The sequence below is a fragment of the Gopherus evgoodei genome, chromosome 7 (genome assembly GCF_007399415.2).
Source record: "Gopherus evgoodei ecotype Sinaloan lineage chromosome 7, rGopEvg1_v1.p, whole genome shotgun sequence".
In the NCBI taxonomy this organism is placed as follows: Eukaryota; Metazoa; Chordata; order Testudines; family Testudinidae; genus Gopherus; species Gopherus evgoodei.
The window spans coordinates 41,473,021-41,498,244 of NC_044328.1; the positions used below are offsets into that span (position 1 = coordinate 41,473,021).

Sequence of the window (25,224 nt, forward strand, 5' to 3'; positions counted from 1 at the left end):
CAAATCCTAATGAAAACTCCCATTCTGTATATAAAAGCTATAGATTATTTAATCAGCTACAAGGTGAAACTTTGTACCAGTAAATTATAACTTTGAGCCATTACTATTCTGGCAGCATTAAGGTGTGAATGGGGGCTTATACTGAAAGATTTTAAGACAATTACATGCTCTAATTCAACTTGCATCTCTGCTCTTAGATGCTCTTGTTAACTGAGATCAGCCTTAGTTTATAGCTGAGATCATGTATTTTAGGTGTTTTAAGTCAAATTGGACCCAACAGGTGGGAACATCTTCTTGGAATTAAAAAAATGAATAAAGAGAATGAGCATAGTGAAAGATCTTTTAACTGGAACATGGTGTGTAAAATAGCCGTGTGCAGTTACTGAAATACAGACTAACTTCAAGTAAAACTTTTAGTTACTCACCAACCTACTCTGATCTGATAATGGTCCAGAAAAATCCTATATTTTGACAGTGCCTCATCTAGGACTCTGCTTAGGGTAAACCACAAACATTTGTGTCCTGTAACTAATATTTGTGGAGTGTCTAGATTAGCACAAATTTTAGCCAACTCAAATTAACTGACAATTAACATGACTTGCAGTAGGGTCACAAACTGTAGTATAGGTATAGCTTGGTAGAGATTAGAAACCAGTTAGAGAGTTGAATCTGCAACATTCCTCCTGGAAATCCCCTGGTTGGAAAGTAGCATGCCCCATATTCGCCTGGTCTACACTTGAAAGTTTTGCTGGCATAGCTATGTTGGCTAGGAGTGAGAAAGAATCACACCCTTAACAGACATGGCTATGCTGGCAAAAGCTCCAGTGTAGACAGTTACATTGACAAAAATTTCCTTTTGCAAGTATAGCTAATATCATTCTGAGAACTGGTATCAGCTATACAGGCCAAAGAACTCTGTTTCTGCTGCACCGTGATACAGCAAACTGGAAATTCTGCCACAGGCTCAGGTAGATTAAAATCTGGAGGACTGTGGTAGATTAAATATGAACATGAGTAAAGCAATCATTACAGCGTTGTCTGTGTTGGTATTAACCTACAAATGTTTATGCTACCTCCAAATATTAGTTAATATAGACCTTTGGGGAAAGCTGTATGTTTTGGCAGCTGGATAGAGTATTGTTGACGTTTGATCCAGAAAAGTATGTAGAGAGGTTGGAGCGGGGGAAATGGAGAGGGTGATGGCACTCAGAAGTTGGATGAGGCTTTGACAATGAAAGAGGAATTCATTGCAGGTGGCTTGAGATTTGAGAGAGTTAGAAGTGGATAGTGTGTTAATGAGGAATTTATGCTCAAATGATCTGCACATTACATGGTTCTTAGCATAAAAATGTGTTCTCCTAGCCAGAGCATCAAGTCCACACAGAGTAAATGATACACTTGTTCCACCTTTTCCAATAGCTGAACTCTCATAAAGATGCTTAGATCTCTATTAATATACCACAGGAAAGTCACTCATCTGACTGCCTAAAGAATGGGATTATTTTGACTATTAAAATTAAAATGTTAAAAGGTGACCGTAAGCCTTATATGCTAAATAAATTGTTCCTATTCTACTGCAGCAGACTGACCCGTTTTTATGATTCTAGAAGTCTTATAAACTGAAAGGGGAAAAAATTAGTAGCATAAAATAGACACAGCAGGTTCCTGCTTCACTGACATTTTTCATCCTTAATTTAAACTAGACCTTGTTTTTAAAAAGAATGGTAGGATACGTACTTTAATGAACCATGGAATAATGCATTAATTTATTCATTCAAGCTTGTGTTTCTAGAAATAACTGTTATGCTACCAGAAATTCAATGGCAACAAATTCTTAAATCGCAAATAAGCAAAAATCATATACAGAAATTGTACCTAACAAATGAGCTCAGGAGTGGAGCAGTGTCTGTCTGGGTCAGAAGCCTCACAGGATAAGTCTATGTTGCATTTTAAAATCCACAGCAGAGCATCTCAAACCCCAGGTCAGAGACTTGGGCTCATGCCCTGGCACTAAAAATAACAGTGTAGATATTGTGGCTCATATTGGAGTTCAGACTCTAAAGGCCACTCTCCTCCCCAGCAACAGTTCAAGTCCTACCTTGAGCAGAAGTCTGGAAAAGGCTGAGAGTCATATTGCTAAAATCTATCAGGGTTGGGGAGAGGGTTTGGAGGAATGTAAACAAACTTTTTGTTGTTTTTAAAAGGGACGTGAATTTGTGCTGATATGAAGGGGCATTTTAGGAGGAGGAATGGGGAGAATAGAGGGGAGCGATTTCAGACTGAATCAAGGCGAGGGGAAATTATGGGGAGAGAAGGATAAATGGAGATGGGTGGTAGGGACATTGGGAAGGGAACATGTAGGTAAGTGGCAGGGGGACTATAGAAGAACAGGGGTAGAGGGGTTGCCTGTGAGTCCCACATTCTCCCCTTCTTAGTATGTGCCAAGATATGGGAGGTCAGAGCCCTATTATGACAATTGGTCTGAAACTTTTGCTTACTTAAGAATTTACCATGGAAAGCAGGTCAAGTTAATTTCAGTAAAAAATGTTATAAACAGGTGCAAGAGAACCAGACAGTTAGACTGAAATAGCGGAAACATAACATAACAGCATATAGTTCAAGGACTATGCTGAAATGGTGCTTAATAAAAACCAAAGACATGAACTGGAAATTAATGAACCAAAATTGGTTTGTGTGTCAGATGTTAGACCACCTCTATCCCGATATAACACGACCCAATATAACATGAATTCAGATATAATACAGTAAAGCAGCGCTCGGTGGGGGGAGGGTGCATGCTCCGGCAGATCAAAGCAAGTTCGATATAATGCGGTAAGATTTTTTGGCTCCTGAGGACAGCGTTATATCAGGGTAGAGTGTAATTAGTGGACCAGATAGTGAGTGGATGAGCTATTTCACCCATCATTCCCTTTTTGGATCCTTTAAAAAAAAAAAAAAAAAGAACTGATGGAGAGAAAGAAGAACAAAGAGGAGATGGAGGCTGAAGCACAATTCACCATTGTGGCTGCCACTTCCACTGTCTTCTGGGATCCCAGACCTCCTTCTTTGTAATCCTGAAAGATGCCTAACCAGACCAGGCCAGAGAGAGGGACCCTGATAATATGGCCACCTCTGCTGGCTCCATCTGAATCCCAAACAGCACCTGGGATGAAATGGGATTGGGTTTTAGCAGCAGCAACAGCGCTAGCTCATCTCAACTTTTCTTTTCCCTAAAAGGACAGTTTGTGTTTTAACATCAATAGCAGCCGCTCCAGCTCATCTAGCTAATTCCTTCTCTTTTCCCCAAACTACAGTTATTGCCATCTTTGATACCATCCCAGAGACAGTTAAACAAGGGGGGTTTCCTCCTAAACACTCTCTCTCCAGCAGTCTAGCTAAAGGAAAGGGAACAAGGGATGCTGTTAAAATGAAAGCCTTACTTAATACTTCACATTTCAGATGCTTTAATTGTTGTTTCTTCTTTTCTGTATCTTTACTACAAGCTTTCTTTAAATCATGTGTTTGCCATGGTACTAAGTAGGCCGTGGTCTCAGTTAACCAAACCCCAATGCTTATTTAATGCTGTTTAATGTTGGACTGTGACTGGGTTATGTTAGCACCTTTGCCCCATTTATTCCATCCGCAGCCCCACTCCCTACTCTCTCCCTACTTAGTGTGTGTTTGCTGGGATTTGGGACTCCCTACCCCTCTAGAGGAGTCTGTCTCTGCCCTCATGTGAGCTAGGATATGGGGGACATTAAGTATCGGGGGGTGTCAGAGCCCTGCTCCCTGCACCCCTGAGTGTGCCAAGATTTCCTGCCCCCATTAGCCAGGTTCTAGAGCCGCAGTTCTCAGCCTTTAAGTGGCCAGAAAAATCTTGTTCTTATATCCCTGATAACCTGATTTTTAAAATTTTGCAAGAGCAAAAATATTTCACTTGAGACAGTATCTTATTGTACAGTAAATTAGCAAACAGCCTCTCAGATCATATCGCATGCATGTCCCACACTTACTCTGTGATCCTCTTAGAAATTTGGAATGCTATAGAGCAGTCCATGACCAAAAGAATATTAGATTTTTCCTCAATAAGCTGTTTAAAATACTATCATTCATACAACAAGAAACAAAAACCATTCTGTATCCACTGCCTTTTCAGTGCTGTCATATTCCTGAAGGCTTTGGCTATCACTGAGTGAGTAGTCAGTTGCCTTGTCCCAGCTTAATTTACCCCGATGGCAACACTCTCAGGTTCTGTCAGGATTGTTGCCATTGGCTAGCTGGTCTACAGAGTAATGCCTATATTAATGGATCATAGCTAATTTGTATGGCTTGAGTATTTATTCAAAACATGGAATATTCACAAAGATGGACATCCAGTGATCACAGAAACACTGATAGATTGTGTATCTAAAGCATACCTCACTAGTGAATTCATCTGCTGAACTCCATCAGCACTCCCAGAGTTATGTAGTAGTGTTGACATTTAAGTTATTGTCCAGGAAGCTTCAGAGATAATGCACCCTTTAGAAGAATGAGCTGGTTCATCGCTCTCAGAGCTATTAATTTTGTCTGTCTGCAGAGACTGCACGGCATCCTGTCAAATTCAGAAGGTTTTCTTTACAACCACAAAGGCCAGGAAAAGTCATTAAATTAGGCGAAAACTGATGGCACTATCATAATATTGAAAAATACAAAAGACCAAAATGATGCTCCCTCCTTAAACATGCTGACCCCACAATCACTCTTTGCAGGCAAGAAGACTGAGACAAGAGGCAGGTCTTCCTTGTATGCTCTGAAGGTCAGCAAACTTGGGCTTGTGTAGTATCCAAATTTTGCATATTTGCCCCCTTAAACCTACCTTAGAGTCAAATTGTCCCTATCAAAAAAACAGATGTTAAACACAGGGCCGGCTCCAGCTTTTTTGCCCCCACAAGCGGCGAAGAAGGAAGAAAAAGGAAAAAAAAAATTGGTGTCACTTCGGTGGCAGCTCTACCGCACCGCTTCATTCTTTGGTCCGCCAAATTGCCACCGAAGATCTGGATGTGCTGCCCCTTTCCATTGGCCACCCCAAGCACCTGCTTTCTGCACTGGTGCCTGGAGTCAGCCCTAGTTAACAGCAGCTAGCTCTCTATCAGTTAAACCCTTAAATCTTCACTAGCCAAGCCACTCTTGGCTATCTCTGAAAGCCCTTAAATCCAAAGTATCTGCACTCTCCATGTAGTCTTGTCAGAAAATAGAGCTTAAATCTAGTCTATTTGACCTCCCCAACCCTATTTATGCAGTTCCTTGTTAGAGCACAGCTCTTATACTGACTTCATTCAGTCCACATGTGCAGCCTCTTATTAGCATTGACTTTCACCAAGCAGTATCTGGGACCAAGCATGCTGGCCAGGTGCTACTGTGGACCCTAAATATAGAGTATCTGAATTCCCTCTGCATAAGCGTGCAAATAGAGATATGAAAAACTATTGCAGTATATCAGAAATATTGCTGATAGGAATAGCTAACTTTGGTCAGGCATATTTAGAGAACTCTTTAAATTTAAAAGGCCTAGACAGAGTTCATTTGGAAATACATATTCCTGAAGAACTTGACTTAAATTATATACTGCTATTACAGCAAATGTAGGTCTCATTTGAACTCAGAAATTAAAGATCTTGCACAAAAGTTAAATTATAGCAATTAAAATATATATCCTTCCCAAAGTAACTTTTTAAAATGTGTACGCTGACAGTTTTATAGAAGACTTGCATAAAACTGAAATGCAAATTATCTGGGAAATAAGTTCACCCAAACTATTTTTAAAAAGCTTTCCATACATTAATGAACTATATCTCACAACAACTTTATATGACAGATAAGCATTGCAGATGGCTAAAGGCTGAGATACAAAGATAAGTGACTGTTCCAAGGTCACGTCATTTAAAGCTTAGAGCCAGGCATAGAACTCTCATCTCCTGACTCCCTGTACTGTGTTTTAATCATTACAGAATAATGCTGATAAAGCATTTATCAGAATTACGAGTCAAAGCCACGGTAATACTTGTTTATTGGATCTGAATTCCCATACCTTAACCACTTGATTTTTCTGAATATTGTATAAATACTCAGGAAACAGCAATTGCGTAGAGACATAGACAAATTATTGCAAAATACATAATCAATATCTTGGCATTTGTAGTTGCTGCTATTTCCAAATTGATTGCATAAGACTTTAGGACAGCTCAACCAAAGCAATTATTATCATGTAGTCCAAGTTATGTGTTCTGAATGGTTACGAGGCAGTGTCATTGGTTTACAGTGTTAAAAGAAGACATGGTTTCCCTGTCTGCTGATCTAAGGAGGTTTTTGCTGTAGTCACCCTGTTGGCCATAGAAATGCTGAATACAATAATCCAACTTACTCCCACCCAGAGGCTGCAGGCAGGATCAGAGCCCTACAGTGTCTAGGCACTGTACAAACATATGAAGATACAGTCCATGGTCTGAAAAGCTTACAGATGCCTCTGTTTTTTTGTGTATATATTACTTTTGAGGCCTTTCTGCACCAAAACATTAAAAATTCTGGGCACAATATTTTAAAATTCTGCAAGTTTTATTTGTGAATAAATAAATGCAGAGGCTCAGCATGGCAGTGGGGAACACAGACCACTGGGTGCATGAAGGTGGCATATCACCCTACAGCCCCCCGCCCCCGGGACACGGATTCAGCGGTGAGCCTGCACCCCTGACGCAGCACAAGGCCTGGGCCTTCCCAAGGAACACCATGGGGCTCTGCGCCAGGCGCACCAGGTGTGGGGCAAGCAGGATCCAAGTGTGGAGGGGCTCAGTGTGGGGGCATCCAGGTGTGGGGTGAGAGGATTCTGTGTGGAACATTCTGGGTGCAGGCAGCTCAGTGGGGGGGGTCTAGGTGTGGGGGGATTTGGATGCACAGAGCTCATTGGGGGGGGTGTTTCCAGGTGCAGGGGCAAGGGGACTCTGCAGGGGCTTCCAAGTGAAGGTGGTTGGGGCTCAGTAGAGGTGTCTGGGCATGGGGGACTCAGTGACGGGGGGTCTGGGTGCAGTTAGTTGGGGGTCTGGATGTGGGGGCTCAGGGTGGTGCAGGGTGGAGAGTTTGAGTGGAGGGAGCTCAGTGGGTGGTGGTCTGGGTGCAGGGATGGTGGTCTGGAGGCAGAGGGTCTGCATGCATATACACACAATATTTATAATATATCTCTCTTTCATAGTACATTAACGTGTGTGTTGAGAGACAATGAAGTTATTTTAAAAGCCATGATGTTTTGGGAGAAGAGAGTGCAGGCAAACTGAGAGAAAGTCTGTAATGGTCATTTTGCATATAATATTCAAGGTTTGTACTTACAACCAAATAGAAACAGCAATAGACTTTAGCTGCGAGTTGCCTTCAAAATTTCCCCTTTGCCCTTGAGGATTGCTCGGCAGATAAAAGGGATATATCTGATCTCTCTTCACAGCAGTCCAAAATCATAATCTTGAACAGCTACATCTGTACAATGACCACAATTTTTCAGTTTTTTGACCACTTCTCCAGTAGTAAGACAGGTTATTTGAATCTCTGTCACCACTGGCATTGCAACATGGAAAAGGACTTTGCATAAAAAGCAATTACATAGAAATTCTCTAGGAGCCACTTTTTCTCATCTTCACTTCAAAATTTCATTCTGTTGCTGCTTTTTTCCCCCCTTTTCTAAATAGCCTATGCAGAAGAGTGCCTGAAATGGGCCTGTCTTTCTAAGGTGACTGGCTCTATTAAGATACACTTCAAAATTAAGACCAAGCCTGTGCAGAAAGCAGGATTTACCATCTTTGCATGCTGCTGCCTGTAATTTTTTGCACGCTCCACTTGCAGTAATTAAGCATTCGTAATGCACAGTTCCAGCCTTCGCACTACCTGCTGACCTGGCTTATGTGAGCATATATGTAGGAAAGTGTATTGTGAAATGAGCCAGGGGATTTAAATTTACATATTTTCTTAAGTGGTTATTTTATCTGTCCTCATATATACAGCACCTTTGATGGACTTCATAAAATTTTAGTGCTTGTCTACGCTGTGCCAAAGTGGGGACTGTAGGGGTGCACTCTGCAATATACACCCCTGTAGTCCAAATTGTGGCATAGTATAGTCAGAGGTGTTCTCCACACAGCAAATAAGTGGCATTCTTGAGGCACAGCTTTCTATATGGGCTGTCAAGTATCAGGGGGTAGCCGTGTTAGTCTGGATCTGTAAAAGCAGCAAAGAATCCTGTGGCACCTTATAGACTAACAGACGTTTTGGAGCATGAGCTTTCGTGGGTGAATACCCACTTCCTCAGATGCATGTAATGGAAATATCCAGGGGCAGGTATATATATGTGTGCTAGCAAGCAAGCTAGAGATAACGAGGTCAGTTCAATCAGGGGGGATGAGGCCCTGTTCTAGAAGTTGAGGTGTTCTAGAACTTCTAGAACAGGGCCTCATCCCCCCTGATTGAACTGACCTCGTTATCTCTAGCTTGCTTGCTAGCACACATATATATACCTGCCCCTGGATATTTCCATTACATGCATCTGAGGAAGTGGGTATTCACCCACGAAAGCTCATGCTCCAAAACGTCTGTTAGTCTATAAGGTGCCACAGGATTCTTTGCTGCTTTTACAGATCCAGACTAACACGGCTACCCCCTGATACTTGACACCATGCAAGGCACTGCATTTAGCCGTATGGAATGGAAATCCATCAACCTCATGAAGAAACTTGCACAAATACAGACAGATATCATCTTCCTTTCCAAATGCAAACGGATGGACATCATACCAAATGGACTAAAGGTAAAAAATCCACTGCTATCTACATACTACACAGACCACAGTGAGAGATTATGTCATACTCTATCAAAAAAACTGAGGAACCACCTGATCAGCATCCTATACAGCAAACAGGAAAACATCAAAAAAGAGCTCTCCAACCTGGAGACTCTCATTAATAACCAAACTTCTATACAAACGGACTTCACTAGAATAAGACAGGAGATCTACATTACTCACTTCACCTCTCTTCAAAGGAAAAAGGACTGTAAGCTGTCTAAACTCCTACCTGCCACATGGGGCCACAACAGTGGTACCCCTAACCCACCCAGCAATATCGTCAATCTATCCAACTACACACTCAGCCCAGAAGAAAAGTCTGTTCTATCTCGGGGACTCTCTTTCTGCCCTGCCACCCCCACCAACATGATACAGTTCTGTGGCGATCTGGAAGCCTACTTTCGCCGTCTCCGACTCAAAGAATACTTCCAGGACAACACTGAACAGTGCACTGATACACGGGTGCCCTCCCACCAACAGCACAAGAAAAAGAACTCCACATGGACTCCTCCTGAGGGTCGAAATGACAGCCTGGACCTATACATTGAATGCTTCCGCCGGCGTGCACAGGCAGAAATCGTGGAACAACAACATCGCTTGCCTCACAACCTAAGTCGTGCAGAACGCAATGCTATCCACAGCCTCAGAAACCACCCTGACATTATCATCAAAGAGGCTGATAAAGGAGGTGCTGTTGTCATCATGAACAGGTCTGACTATCAAAAGGAGGCAGCCAGACAACTCTCCAATACCAAATTCTACAGGCCACTTCCCTCAGATCCCACTGAGGAATACACTAAGAAACTACAGCATCTACTCAGGACACTCCCTACACTAACACCAGAAGAAATCAACATACCCCTAGAGCCCCGACCAGGGTTATTCTATCTACTACCCAAGATCCACAAACCCGGCAATCCTGGACGCCCCATCATCTCGGGCATTGGCACTCTCACTGAAGGACTGTCTGGATATATGGACTCTCTACTCAGACCCTATGCCACCAGCACTCCCAGCTATCTCCGTGACACCACTGATTTCCTGAGGAAACTACAATGCATTGGTGACCTCCCAGAAAACACCATCCTAGCCACCATGGATGTAGAGGCTCTCTACACAAACATCCCACACACAGATGGAATACAAGCTGTCAGGAACACTATCCCTGATGATGCCACAGCACAACTGGCTGCTGAGCTCTGTGCCTTTATACTTACACACAACTATTTCAAATTTGATGACAATATATATCTCCAGATCAGTGGCACTGCTATGGGCACCCGCATGGCCCCACAATATGCCAATATCTTCATGGCTGACCTGGAACAACGCTTCCTCAGCTCTCGTCCACTCACACCTCTTCTCTACCTACGCTACATTGATGACATCTTCATCATCTGGACCCATGGGAAGGAGACTCTGGAAAAATTCCACCATGATTTCAACAGCTTCCACCCCACCATCAACCTCAGCCTGGACCAATCTACACAGGAGATCCACTTTCTTGACACCACGGTGCAAATAAGTGATGGTCACATTAACACCACCCTATATCGAAAACCCACCGACCGCTATGCCTACCTTCATGCCTCCAGCTTCCATCCCGGGCACATCACACGATCCATTGTCTACAGCCAAGCACTGAGGTACAACCGCATCTGCTCTGACCCCTCAGACAGAGACCAACACCTACAAAATCTCCACCAAGCATTCTCAAAACTACAATACCCACACGAGGAAATAAGGAAACAGATCAACAGAGCCAGACGTGTACCCAGAAGCCTCCTACTGCAAGACAAACCCAAGAGAGAAACCAACAGGACTCCACTGGCCATCACATACAGCCCCCAGCTAAAACCCCTCCAACGCATCATCAAGGATCTACAACCCATCCTGGACAATGATCCCACACTTTCACAGGCCTTGGGTGGCAGGCCAATCCTTGCCCACAGACAACCTGCCAACCTGAAACATATTCTCACCAGCAACTGCACACCACACCATAATAACTCTAGCTCAGGAACCAATCCATGCAACAAACCTCGATGCCAACTCTGCCCACATATCTACACCAGCAACACCATCACAGGACCTAACCAGATCAGCCACACCATCACTGGTTCATTCACCTGCACATCCACCAATGTAATATACGCCATCATATGCCAGCAATGCCCCTCTGCTATGTACATCGGCCAAACTGGACAGTCTCTACGGAAGAGGATAAATGGACACAAATCAGACATTAGGAATGGCAATATACAAAAACCTGTAGGAGAGCACTTCAACCTCCCTGGCCACACTATAGCAGACCTTAAGGTGGCCATCCTGCAGCAAAAAAACTTCAGGACCAGACTTCAAAGAGAAACTGCTGAGCTTCAGTTCATCTGCAAATTTGACACCATCAGCTCAGGATTGAACAAAGACTGTGAATGGCTTGCCAATTACAGAACCAGTTTCTCCTCTCTTGGTTTTCACACCTCAACTTCTAGAACAGGGCCTCATCCCCCCTGATTGAACTGACCTCGTTATCTCTAGCTTGCTTGCTAGCACACATATATATACCTGCCCCTGGATATTTCCATTACATGCATCTGAGGAAGTGGGTATTCACCCACGAAAGCTCATGCTCCAAAACGTCTGTTAGTCTATAAGGTGCCACAGGATTCTTTGCTGCTTTTATATGGGCTGTAGTTGCTTGGTCTAGGATTAATTGAGCACCTTGCCAGTGACCTGAATTAATTGGCCCAGACTCTGCAGGAGTCATCCAGAGAGGAAGGAAGCAGATGTGTGCCAGGTTATTAACTATGAATGTCAACAACATTATATGGGGCATGCTCGGACATCTGTTTTGTGTCCGCTTGGGCCAGGATTTATTAGGCCGCAGAACAATAATCAACAGTTATTTCAGGCTCTGCAGAGGCATGCTGAAGGACTGTCAGGATATAGGGGGTATTCAGATTTTATCTGGCCCTGTTGATCTTTTGGCCCAACATAAGCTGAACTTGTCCATGTTGAACTAGATAGGAAAGTGAAACCTGCTTATCCCCACAGCACTGAACACTTGCAATATTTGCAGGCACTTTGGGATTAATTGTCCGTGATTATCCCTCAGAGTGTAGGGGGAGAGGTGGAAATGAACTCAGCTGCTGTAATTTAATTATGATTCATGGATGGTAGATGTAAGTGTGAATGGATTAAATCATAAATGCAGTTATAGAGCACTTCTCATAGGACTACAGACTGCCTTCATCAGATGCACCCATTAGCTTGAATTGCAGTTGATTATCAATGTGAATGCCTTGTATCTTCCAAACTAACTTATGCCAACGGGGCTATTTTGAAGAAGGGAGTGTTTGAGGGTTGAAAAACAAGGGGTGTGTGTGTGTGTGTGTGTGTGTGTGTGTGTGTGTGTGTGTGTGTGAGAGAGAGAGAGAGAGATTATTTTAATAGCTTAGACATCAGAGAATTCTAAATGGACTTGACTGTTTCAGCGCATTCAGGCGCTCTTCAAAACCTTTTTCTTTGTAAGATGCAGTATAATTCATAATGACTAGATGTGGGTATAAGTTACATACAGTGAGTTTCCCCTGTTGTTCAGTTGGCAAGGGCTTGATTCAAAGGTGTTTAGCACAATTGATCCAGTTTCTCTACAAAATCTACTTAGGAATGATTCCTCATTTTTTCCTAAGTAAATTCTGACCCCTGGAATTAAAGAGCACTTACGCAGACAGCAGCCACATCACATGGTACGCAGGCTACTTCTGATATACAGAGCACAGTCACAGAAGAGAATTAGTGCTAAGATATTTGGGGGCTTTTGTAGGTTTGAAAGGTATAATTATAGTTTAAAAAAAGATGTGGCTATCTCTAGAATGTTCATGCACATTATCTAATTTCTTAGTTTTCTCGTAAAATATAACAAACAGGGCAGGGGGGACATTTGCCTTGGGAGGTAGGCAAAGTGGTTGCAAGACACAAATTGTGGGTGCACCACAAACAGAGGATGCCTGCTGTGCCACTGTTTCATCACCATTGAAATAAAGTGTTGTGTAAGGTTCATCTTAGCAGCCTTATCTAGAAACCAGAATTATTATAAAGCTGTGAACCCCACTGTGGTGGGCCTGTTGGCAGCTTACTTGTTTTCAGGGGCAGCTTTTTGATCTTTAGCACTGGTAGTCAGATCAGGAACTTCCATCATGTTAATTGACAGGTTGGCTGTTCTCAGTGCCAAGGAAAGGAGCTATTCTCCACATCGTTAGTCCCAGGGAAAGTGTTTATCAACTTTGCATCACTGAACTAGAATCAAAGACAACAGATAACAGTCAGCACTGCTGGGCTTTCACTGTGGTGAAACCTGCAGTGATACAGTATTTCTGCCTGGCTAGCACAGCAGGTGTCTAGAGGTTTAAGTGGAAGCTAATTAGAGAGAGCAGAAACAGAGAGAAGGGATTTGGGGAATAAAAGAGAACCTGGGTAAAAAGAACCTAGCAGGTATTATACAGAATCATCCCTTTAGCATACCATAACACTCATTTAAAAAAAAACAAAAACTTTTGACTTTTACTAGAAACTGCTTTTATACACTAATTGAGTGGTCTCTTAGTGCTTTTTGCTTTTTCCTTTCTCTAATTAATATTTCCGATAGTTTTTTTTCTTATTTATAAAATACACCTAATTTTGGGGAATAACGAGGGAGGCAGAGGAATTCATGTGTGTTTGAAATGTGATGGTTTTGACTTTCTGCCATTTTGCTTTTCTCTCAAGTGGTGTCTACAAGATTCTCAGTCAGATTAATCTCTTTAGAATTGCACATTTTCACTGCTTGTCCTTAATTTCTTTGGGTTCTCTTTTAAAAATCAGCCCTTTTTAAACTCTTGACTTACAGCTAACAAACCATGCAAATGTGGATGGTTTTTCATTGAGTATTGCTACATTAAAAAAGGCATTTAAAATGATTTTGCTAGCATTTTCTCCTTCTCCTCCCCCCATCCCCCTCCATACACATTCTGTGCCAGACTCATCAATCTCTAGGTGGTCTAGGTACCACTGCAGGGGGACAGAGCATGGGTTACATGTGCTCATCTGAAAACATGGCCCATGACTGGTACTCTCCTAAAGCTTGTATTTTGTTACTTCACCGATAGGCATACTCCTCCCTTCTCAGGTTCCTCTGCTACTATATCAAAATGATTGTAATAGAATGTCAGCCTGTATCTAATGCAATTGGCATCAATGAAGCACTTAAACTAGAAATTACTTGCTGATTTCACCTCTTGTACCCTTCACCAAACTCACATATTGCTTTATATGAAGCAAATGACTAATATTAATACTCAGCTCTTACATCCCTATTCGTGGATCTCAAAGCACTTAGTAAGCTGATTTATTTTACTCTGCATTTAGGAATATTGTCTTATCTTTTTTGTTAGTAACATGTAGACACCCAGATTAGAAGTCATAAACAATGACTTTTGATGCATTTGGAATTGGGAGGGGGAGTTGTTTTGTGTTTTGAAGAGAGAGGGAATGTTTTTTGAGGGGAAATATTACTATTTGTTTGCAAAACCTAGACCACATATTTGCAATATGCAGTAGTTCCCCTTCTAGTGCAAAGCCTTCTGTGTTCTCCGTTCTATTGAAGATTGCAAAATCCCACAGTGCAGGATCAAAAATTTTTCTAGATGACAAAAGATTTCACAGCACCGCTGTTGAATTATTGGAAAGTGTAGGGTCACAAGTGCTCTGTCTATTGTAAAGAGGTGCTAATTTTTTTATTTAAATTGATTGTATGAAAACAAGAGACTTGTAGCCTGGATAAAGGCACTATCTGAATACAAATATTAAGAATAAATTGTGGCATAGTATGTTTGCAGGAGTTCAACTTCCCTAAAGACTTTTGACGATAACAAATGAATTTATAAAGCACCCTTTTGCCACAAGTACTTGACGTTCTGTGCAACATAATAAGGACAAATTAAAACCATATATTATCATTATATTGAAACCCATCCTTTTAAAATACAGAGAGATGAAAACTGTCAGTGTTCTTCATTCCTAATCTGCATCACTCCTACTCCACTTCTGCACTTCTTTTCTATCATTATTTTTTAAAGTTAGAACTGGAAAACAAATCCTTAATAAATATCAGCATATGTCAGCACAGATGACCACCAGTTAACCCACCTCACCTTGTCCTCTATAATCCAATTATCAACCCCAAAAGAAAAAATAGAGGGAGGTAGCTGAATGCTACCAATGTGAATGTATAATGGTTATATATTATGCTAAACCATTGATTTTTGTACAGCAAGAACTACTATAGCAACCATGCTGAATTGAGAGTGTTGTGATATGCATCATTGGCCACTAAGGACTCTGATGAAACTACCAAATGCCTTTTCACTTGTGGCCTGAACTCACCCTCTAGACTGAGATGCCACTAACCTTGCCATGAACTCTCATTACTGCATATTGCAAGTTTAATATCACAAACCTCTCTACAAAGCCTGGTCAGTGATGATGCAAGATGTATTATTTTCACAGACACTGGAACTTGCCTTTTTGAGTTTGTATCAGCTCTGGACTGCTTAGCAGGAAAACAATATTCAGCCTGCAGGAACCAAGTGTTGCAAAGATGATTATTCATATGTTTTTTCAACATGGAGGGGGGAAAACCATCTTACTGACCATTCAAGGAATAGAGAGTTTGTGAGCAGGGGAGGTGGGAAATTATATGTGGAGGGTTTGCTCTCATTCTGATGCTTTCCTCTCAAGGAGCAAAAAGTTAAAAGACCCACAGTTCCAGTTACATGGACTTTGCAAACAAAGAAGAAACGGTAGTTTTGGCTGGTGGGTGGTTTTCTTTTGTTTTATTTCCAGAATTAGTGCTTAATGCTTTTACTTCATTAAAAATAATAGCAACATTTCAAGGTTCATCAGCATCCTTACAACAAAGCACTGTGCATGTATAGTGTAGTGTAGTGAGGAGACTGATTTCAAGGAGAGAGTTGAACAGAGTGGGGAAGAAATTTAATTTAAAACTTCCTGAGAAAAATACTTTGGACGGTAGCTTTTTGTAAAATGCTATTTCTTCGAGTGCTTGCTCATGTCAGTTCCATTCTAAGTGCGCGCCCAATGTGCACAGTTGTCGGAGACTTTTGCCTTAGCGGTATCCATAGGGTTGGCTGTGGTGCCCCCTTGAGTGCTGCATTCATGCGTTGGTATATTAAGTGCCGATGACCCTATGTCCTCTCACTTCCTTCTTACTGCCCATGATGGTTGGAGCACCTTGTCTTGCAAATCATAAGAGCATTGGCGGTTCTTTACAGCCTTTGTTTATCTTCTTTGTATATGGTTTGCAGGTACTAAGTTAAGTGTTAGGTTAGTTTGGTAGTTAGAGTTCCAGCTGGGACTTCGCCTCAGAGCAGGGCATGCCCCATTCTCCTGGTTTCAAACTATGCTTGTCATGCAGCAGGCCAATGCCTATCAGTGACCCCCCTCACAGCTGTTTGAAGTGTTTGGGAGTGTCCCATAGAAAGGACAAGTATTGAATCTGTAAAAACTTTTGACCTAGAACCCAAAGGAGCAGGATATCTGTGTGAGGGCCCTCCATGGAGGCTGCGCTTCATCCTGCATCAGAGCCCTCCCACTCGGACCCCACACCGAGCACTTCGATTTCAGTGCAGAGCACAATGCTAGCACTGGACTCCGCCCTGCACTGTTCCTCCTCGCCGGTGCCTAAGAAGCAGCAAAAGAAGAGGAGCCCTACTGGCACCAGAAGGGAAAGGGGCTTTTGGAAAGGACAGAAGTCAGGCCATGTACCTGCCCTGGGGCTTCACGGGGTTATCACAGAGGTCGATTCCCCAGCCCAGCCAGGAATCCTTCTCTGACTCTGGGGAGCAGCAGGGGACTCTGGTCTCTCCCAGGACCCTCATTGCCCAAAGCGGCCCTGGCAGCTAAAGAACAAGTAGGCTGACTGGCACCGCAGATGCCGCAACAGGCAGCAGATTCGGCTAAGGGGAAGCTGATCATGGGAATGCCTCACAGAGCAGTGGAGCACCCTTGGTCACCAGACCACAGGCACAGATCTCCATCTCCACAGCCTTGGACCCTGGCACTGTATCCTAGGTCTCCGAGGTCTTCGCTGCACTCTCCCCCTACAAGACATGGGAAACCAGAGTCAAGACACTGGTCCCCATACCACCAGTACCGGCAAGCTTCCCATCAAAGATCACCACGACCCAGGTCACCTTCACCCAGACAGTCTTCCCAGATTTCAGTCACTACCCAGGCAGGGCTGCTCCTTGTCAAGGCATTGTTCCCATTCCCCCCAGTACTGTTCAATGGGTAGGCACCATTCCTCGCCCTCACCTCGCTGGTCACCAACCAGAGTCAGTCGGTAGACTCAGGCCTCAGTGGCTCCGCCCTGGAAGCCAGAAGGGCAATGGTAAACAGGCATACAGAGTACGGTATAATGGCATACAGAGTACGGTATAATGGCATACAGAGTATACTTATAAAGTTTGCAGATGATACCAAGCTGAGAGGCGTTACAAGTGCTTTGGAGGATAGGATTAAAAGTCAAAATGATCTGGACAAACTGGAGAAATGATCTGAAGTAAATAGGATGAAATTCAGTAAGGACAAATGCAGAGTACTCCATTTAGGAAGGAACAATCAGTTGCATGCACAAAAAATGGGAAATGACTGCCTAGGAAGGAGTACTGCAGAAAGGGATCTGGGGGTCATGGTGGACCACAAGCTAAATATGAGTCAACAGTGTAACGCTATTGCAAAAAAAGCAAACATCATTCTGGGAGGTATTAGCAGGAGTGTTGTAAGCAAGACATGAGATGTAATTCTTCTGCTCTACTTCGTGCTGATTAGGTCACATCTGGAGTATTGTGGAAGTGGTTCACCTGCTGGACCTCGGACAAAGGCATTAAGCAAGCCTCACTGCAAGCCTCACTGCAGTTAATCCTGGACTATCTTCTGCATATCAAGCTCCCTTTCAACTGTCAAGGTTGACTTGGTGGCTATCTCGGCCTTCCATCTGCTTGAGAGAAGGTTGATTTTTGCCCAGGGCATCTGCCAGGTTCCTCAAGGGCCTTGAGCACCTCTACCCCCATGTTCCTCCATGGGACCTCAATCTGGTGCTGTCTCGGCTCCCAGGACCCCCCTTCAAGCCTCTAGCTTCCTGCTCTCTCCTTCTCCTTTCCTGGAAGGTTGTTCTCCTGGTTGCAATAACATCTGGCTGCTGGGTCTCTGAGATTAGGGCACTCAACTCGGAACCACCCTACAGGGTCTTTTACAAAGAAAAGATCCAGCTGAGCCCACACCTGGCTTTCCTGCCCAAGGTGGTCTCTGTTTCATGAAGGTCAGGACATTTACTTACCTGTCTTTTTTCTGAAGCCGCATAAGTCAGAGGAGGAGTGTAGGTTGCATTCCCTAGACGTCAGGAGGATGTTAGCCTTCTACATTGAAAGGACCAAGCCATTCTGCAAGTTGATGCAATTGTCCATTGCTGTGGCTAACAGGATGCAAGGTCACCTGGTGTCTGCTCAAAGAATTTCTTCTTGAATCACCACCTGTATTTGCTGCTGCTAATATCAGGGGAAAGTGCCATCCCCAGTGATTGTAACCGCCCACTCGACCAGGGCACAGGCCTCTTTGGCAGCTTTTCTGTCCCAGGTGCCTATCCAGGACATCTGTAGGGTGGCCATAGTTTGTCCCACTACACACTTACCCAGCAGGCCTGGGACGATGCTGGTTTCGGTATGGCAGTACTATAGGCTGCTAAACTGTGAACTCTGAGCCCGCCTCTGAGAATACTGCCTGTGAGTCACCTAAAATAGAATGGACATGAGCAAGTACCTGAAGAACTAAAAAACAGTTACCTACCTTTTGTAATTGGTGGTCTTCAGGATATGTTGCTCATGTCCATTCCATTACCCACCCCACCCCCCACCCGTCTGTCAGAGTTGCTGGCAAGAAGGAACTGAGAGGGCATGGGGTTGGCGGCGCCTAATATACTGATGCATGAGCGTGGCTCTCAGGGGAGCGCCACAGCCTACCCTATGGATACTGCTAAGGCAAAAGTCTCCAACAACTGTGCATGTTGCTGTGCACACACCTAGAATGGAATGAACATAAGTACAACATCTTGAAGAAAAACAGTTACAAAAGGTGAAAGATGAAAGATAACACTTTTTTAAGATTACTGCATTCTATTAATAATGTATCCTTATTTTATTTCAGTTACCATGCAGCAGGTAGCCAGGACAGTGGCAAAAGTGGAGCTCTCAGACCATGTGTGTGATGTGGTGTTTGCTCTTTTTGATTGTGACGGTGAGTGGTTTTAATTTACTGTAATAGGTCTGACCTTTTCATATTCCCAGCATGTGCCCAGTGTGTTGTATAGTTTATCTGTATTCCCCCTTCCCCAAAAAAAAACCTGAAAGAATCAAACTATAAAAGCTAAATATGTTTGAGCATTTCGATAATATTTTCTTTTCAAGGGATGAGTTGGTTGTATCTGACAAACTTTTATCCTCATCAGAGCACTCTTCTATTGTTCCCCATTTTGCAATTTATAATGTAGAGAGATACTAAAGGTAAGATCAATAACCAGAGGCAGTCAAAATGAGTGAGATTTGGAGGCTTTCTCCCTCCCCATCCCCTCCACCTCCAGGCTAACTGGCTTTTTATCTATTGTTTTCATTTCTGCTCTCCAGCTTATCAATAACATGAAAATACTGCTAGACTTGGCCTTCCATAGCATTATTATCCATTTCATGGTGGTATTCACTGTTCCCTTCACCCTATATTATAGTTTGCTGTTTGTGTTGTGGTCTGTATTAAAAGCTTATACTTTTCAGAGGGTTTCGTTAATGGCATTCAGTGCTCTCTGAAAGTTTTCATATATCTAACTTAAAAATTTGAGGGTTCTGTAGGTCAGATTTCTGACTGAATAGCTCACTGCAGAGAGAAGACAGACTATTTTCTGTTCTCAGAAACATTAATGTTTAACAAAATTATCAATTATGGCCTATTGTTGGTAATAAGAATATTTAGCACTAACAGGGTACTTTACATTTACAGCTCTGTACAAATACTAGCTAATTAATGGTAGCAATGTGCATTGCCATGCAAGAAGCCTGGAATTTATTCCCAGTAGTTTGCTTTTTCTGGCCTGCTCTTGTCAGTCAAAAGCAATCTCAGGTTGATTAAGGAGGAAAATTACTGAGCTCAGAAGGATGATGACTGCAGTGCAGGTCTTAAAAGTGGGAGCTGAAAAATGGAAGTTGAAAAGCTCCAAGCTCCTCCAGCAAGGATGCTGAATTAACAATTAATGGTTAACTCAATGGCCAGCTCAACGAATAGATGCACTGTGCCCCCTACACAGCAGAACCAAAGTTCAGTTAAAGAAACTAAGAACTATAGTCTCTAATGCTAAACTAGGTTTTGCAGATCTCATATATAAGGATTTTATTCCTGCTGTGGTGATTTTTCAATATCCCACTAACTAGTTTAATTTTTCCCTTGTGGATAGAAACTCAGGGCTGGATGTTGTCCTCTGTGCAGGGCCACCTGGAGGTGGGGGGGCAAGTGGGGCAATTTGTCCTGGGCCCCAGAGCGGCCCTGTGAGCCCTGGCCCGGCGGCAGTTCAGGTCTTCGGCAGCATTTTGGCGACGGGGGGCCCTTCAGTGCTGCCGAAGAGGCAGAGCGACTGGAGGGCCCCCCGCCGCCGAAATGCCGCCGAAGACCTGGACTGCCGCCAGGTGAGTACAAGTGCCACAGCTTCCCCACTTTGCCCCCAAGTCCCCTGAATCCTTTGGGCAGCCCTGCCTCTGTGAACAGTAGCAGAAACATTCAAAACTGCAGTATATATGCCATGCCTTCAGACATTCAAGTGAAACATTACACTCTGGTAATAATTGGACGGTGCAAACTAAGAGTATCCTCTGTGCAATGGCATTTTGTGGAGTAAGCAATGAGTGCTAGTCACACTTGTATTGTGAAAGTGAATATACTTAACTACAGAGTCACAGTGATCGTGTCGGAATAATGCGTGGCGAGCCAAGACTAATGCAGTTTGTAATGAGACTAGTGAGATTGGCTACTTCAAGCACTGTAACTCTGAATATGGAAGTTCAGTAGCTGCCCTTCAGTGAGTATACTGGGTACTTTGTTTAACCAGCCTACCCTCCTGTGACATTACACTTTTCTATGACATCATGGCTGGAAATCACGCCAGAAGCTGGGAATGGATGACAGGGGATGGATCACTTGATGATTACCTGTTCTGTTCGTTCCCTCTGGGGCACCTGGTGTTGGCCCCTGTCAGAAGACAGGACACTGGGCTAGATGGATCATTGGTCTGACCCAGTATGGCCATTTTTATGTTCTTATGAAATGCCGTTGCTCAACTGGAGAAGCTGATTAACCAACTCATCACATCACTTCACTTCTTGACAGCACTGTCACAAAACATAGCGTCCTCATGTAATTAGCACTTAAATGGCATTTTACATCCTCAGAGTACTTTGTAAACACCAATTGTCATAGTATTTCTCTGAGGTACATAATAATAAATAAGAGTTGTTATCCTTATTTTACATCCAGGGAAACTGAGTTAAGTATTTGCCTAAATCCACAGGGCAAATCATTGGCAGAACCAAGAACATAACCCAGGAGAATTTACTGTATCTCTAGTTATCCAGTGTATTCAATGCTAAATCAGGTGCCTCTGTTTTAAATATTGGTGACTAATGGCTCATCATTTTTTGCTTATGTTTTCTTTTAATATACAGTAGGTCCATTGTGTCCTCAAAGGGGTAAATGTACTCACTATCTAGATATCCAGCAGGGCTCTCAAATCACCCATTTTGATATGCTGTCCATCCTCTGATAACTGTGTGTGCGCAAATAGATAGTTTTGTATTCACTGTTGATTAAATGATAAATGCATCTTTGCAATTGTGTCTATTTCCCCTCTTTCTTCCAGCTTCATATTCTTCCTTGTACCTTTGGTGAAAGAAAGTTGAATCACGTTTTTCCAAAGTAGTTCACTAGCGATTCCTGATTGGATCTGCAAGCCAGATATTCTGATCTGTAATTAGAGTGAACTGAAATGTATCCAAATGGTCTCCGTTTGCATACTCTGAGGAGATTCTGTTGAATGTTTTGATACCAAATCTTTAGAGGAAAAGACTGTTCTGTTAGAGAAATCTCTTCAAAGATAGGAACGTAGTATAGAAGCAGACAGATCTCTTCAGTTTAATTTAGCCTGTGTATAGAGACTTTCCTAAATATGGCTTAAGGAATGAAACTGCTGAAATTTTTTTTAACATGGTAGCAAGTCCTGATGGTGGGTGAGTGATGGGAGAGGGAGTGCTGAGAAAAGGATAAATTTGTGGTCTTAAATGAGACTCCAGAGTTTCATACTGAAGTAGTTATGTGGTTGCTTTTCTATCAGATAACATAGAAGCTAAAAATGGCAATACTGGATTAAGAAGTGGACTGCATATAGAGAAAAGGATTGTTCTAAATCAGCACAAAGAGCAGAAAATAAAGTTAGCAATGAGACCCTGTTTTTAGGAATAATTAGCGGGGTTTTCTAATTCCTTGTATGTATGTACACAAAGTACAGAATGAACATGAGAGGGCTTTGTTGAGAGAGTTATATTTCCAAAAAGCCTTCAGTTTTCAAGCCTCTTAAAACCAGTCGGAAAGAATAATATCTTGCTTAATGGATTTTATTGGGCCCCTCTGCCCAGTGCACCAATAAAGCCACAGGAAATCGGTTGAAATATCTGTAGCCAGATTATTTAAAACAAAAACAGTGTTGGCTAGAGCTTTTTAAATCAGGATGGTCTGAAAGCTTTGCTTCCTTGGAGTATTTCTTGATTTACATGCAGAGTGGGCAGGGGACAAACTCTGTAGAAACCATACAATTAGGAAGAGACAGGTTGTCTCTTAAGTAAGAGTCTAAATGACAGACACGAAACAGGAAGAAGCACTGGGCGTAGAACTGTCAGGAATCCTTTCTTCTTTCCTTGTCAAATGGTCTTGGGGAAACAAACATATGCTTACAAAACTGATAGTAAACTAGACAGGGATTTCAGAGACCTGGATGTCTTCCAGTGAATTGGAATGTAAAGGCACTGCATCATGTTGTGTCTCTGAATCTGATTGGGAATAGTCCCTTCAGAGTCTGTCAGTATTATCATTAAAAATCCTAGGGATTATAAATTACCCATAAAAATTAGCTGTGGAATAAAACTTGCCAAAATGAGTCTAAGTCTAGGAAGTTTTTTTTTTTTTTTTTTAAATAATATATTTCTATTTCAAACCCTGTGACACTTCCTAAATTACTTGCGGGCAAAAAAGTCCTCTCAAGAAGTTTCCACGTTCACAATACTCCCAGCTCCACTTCTAACTTTATAAACATTCCGCTTTGTTGTGATTATTCTTTTTTTAGTATCTTCCATATTTCCTTTGATAAGTCTCCCATCTTGGTAGATTTGTCCCTGTTCATTTTTCCATCTCAGATCCCAAGTGCCAGTTCTGCGTATGGTGCAATAGCTAGGTTCAGTAGTGCAGGATGAGTTTGGAGTTGCAGATTGGACCCCAAGTTTCATTGGGTTAGTCAGTTTAAGTCAAACTCTTAACATAGCAGTTTAGAGAGAAGCCTTTGTAACTCTTCACAGTCAGCTTTGGACTTAACTATCTTGAGTAATTTTGTATTGTCTGTAAACTTTTCCACCTCATTGTTTACCCCTTTTTCCAGATCATTTACGAATATGTTGAACAGCACAGGTTCCAGTACAGATCCTACTATTTACTTCCCTCTCACTGTGACAATTGACCATTTCCTGTCTTTTAACCATGAGAGAAACTTCTCTCTTATCCCATGACTACTTATTTTGCTTAAGAGCCTTTGTTGAGGGACATTGTCAAAGGCTTTCTGAAAGTTCAAATGCATGATATCTTTGTCCACATGTTTGATGACACTCTCAAAGGATTCTAATAGATTCATAAGGCATGATTTCCCTTTACAAAAAACACATTGACTTCTCCCCCAACATATCATGTTCATCTATGTGTCTGATCATTCTGTTCTTTACTATAGTTTCAACCAGTTTGCCTGGTACTGAAGTTAGGCTTACCGGCCTGTAATTGCCAGGATCACTTCTGGAACCTTGTTTAAAAATCAGCATCGCATTAGCCATCTGCTAGTTATTTGGTACAGAGGATGATTTAAGTAATAGGTTATATAGCACAGTTAGTAGTTCTGCTAGTTTGAGTTCCTTCAGAACTTTTGGGTCTCCATATGGTCCTGATGACTCATTGCTTTTTAATTTATCAGTTAGTTCCAAAATCTCATCTACTGACACCTCAGTCTGGGACAGTTCCTCAAATTTGTCACCTAAAAAGAATGGCTCAGGGATGGGAATCTCCCTCACATCCTCTGCAGTGAAGACTGATGCAAATGATTCATTTAGCTTCTCCACAACAGCCTGGTCATCTTTGAGTGCTCCTATAGCACTTTGATAGTCTTCACTGTTTGGCAGGCATCTTGGTCCTGATATACTTAAACCAATTTGTTATTAGTTTTTGTGTCTTTTGCTAGTTGCTCTTCAAATTCTTTTTTGGACTGCCTAATTATACTTGGCAGAGTTTATGCTCCTTTATATATTCCTCAGTTGGATCTGACTTCCAATTTTAAAAGAATGTCTTTTCGTCTCTAACCCCTCTTGTACTCTGTTATTTAGCCATGGTGGCATTTTGTTTAGTCTTCTTACTGATTTATTTGGGGTACACATTTAATTTGAGCCTCTTATTATGGTGATTTTAAAATGTTTCCATGTAGCTTGCAGGCATTTCTCTTTTGTGACTGTTCTTTTAATTTCTGTTTAACTAGCTTCCTCATTTTTGTGTAGTTAAATGCTGCTGTGGTGGGTTTCTTGGGTATTTTTCTCCTTACAAGAATGGTAAATTTAATTACATCCTGGTTGCTTTTACTGAGTGGTTCACCTCTTGGACCAGACCCTGTGTGCCAGTTAGGACTATATCAAGGATTGCCACGCCCCTTGTGGGTTCCAGGACTAGCTGCTCCAAGAAACAGTCAGATGTTGTCATATGCTGCTTGACATAGGTTGAAAAAAAAAATCTGCCAAATTGTAAATGATCACAAATGGGGCTGCATTGCAGTGTCAAAGATTTTTGCCACCTCTGAATCTCACCAATGTCAACATATGAAATGTGAAATTTTCCTTATTGCTATGACAATAGTTGGGTCTTTGGAAAATAAGTCGTTGAACCTGTCATGCATTTTCATTTAAGACCACTGTGTCAGA

General features: G+C 42.4%; 1 protein-coding gene across 6 annotated transcripts in view; it reads left to right on the forward strand.

The window, feature by feature from the left end:
• MICU1 (mitochondrial calcium uptake 1) overlaps window positions 1–25,224 on the forward strand; it is a 232,325-nt gene that overhangs the window by 200,285 nt on the left and 6,816 nt on the right. For all 6 annotated transcript variants that reach the window (XM_030568415.1, XM_030568418.1, XM_030568419.1 and 3 more), the window contains one exon: window positions 19,121–19,210. In XM_030568415.1, the coding sequence (XP_030424275.1) occupies window positions 19,121–19,210 (90 nt within the window). The remainder of the gene's footprint in view (window positions 1–19,120; window positions 19,211–25,224) is intronic.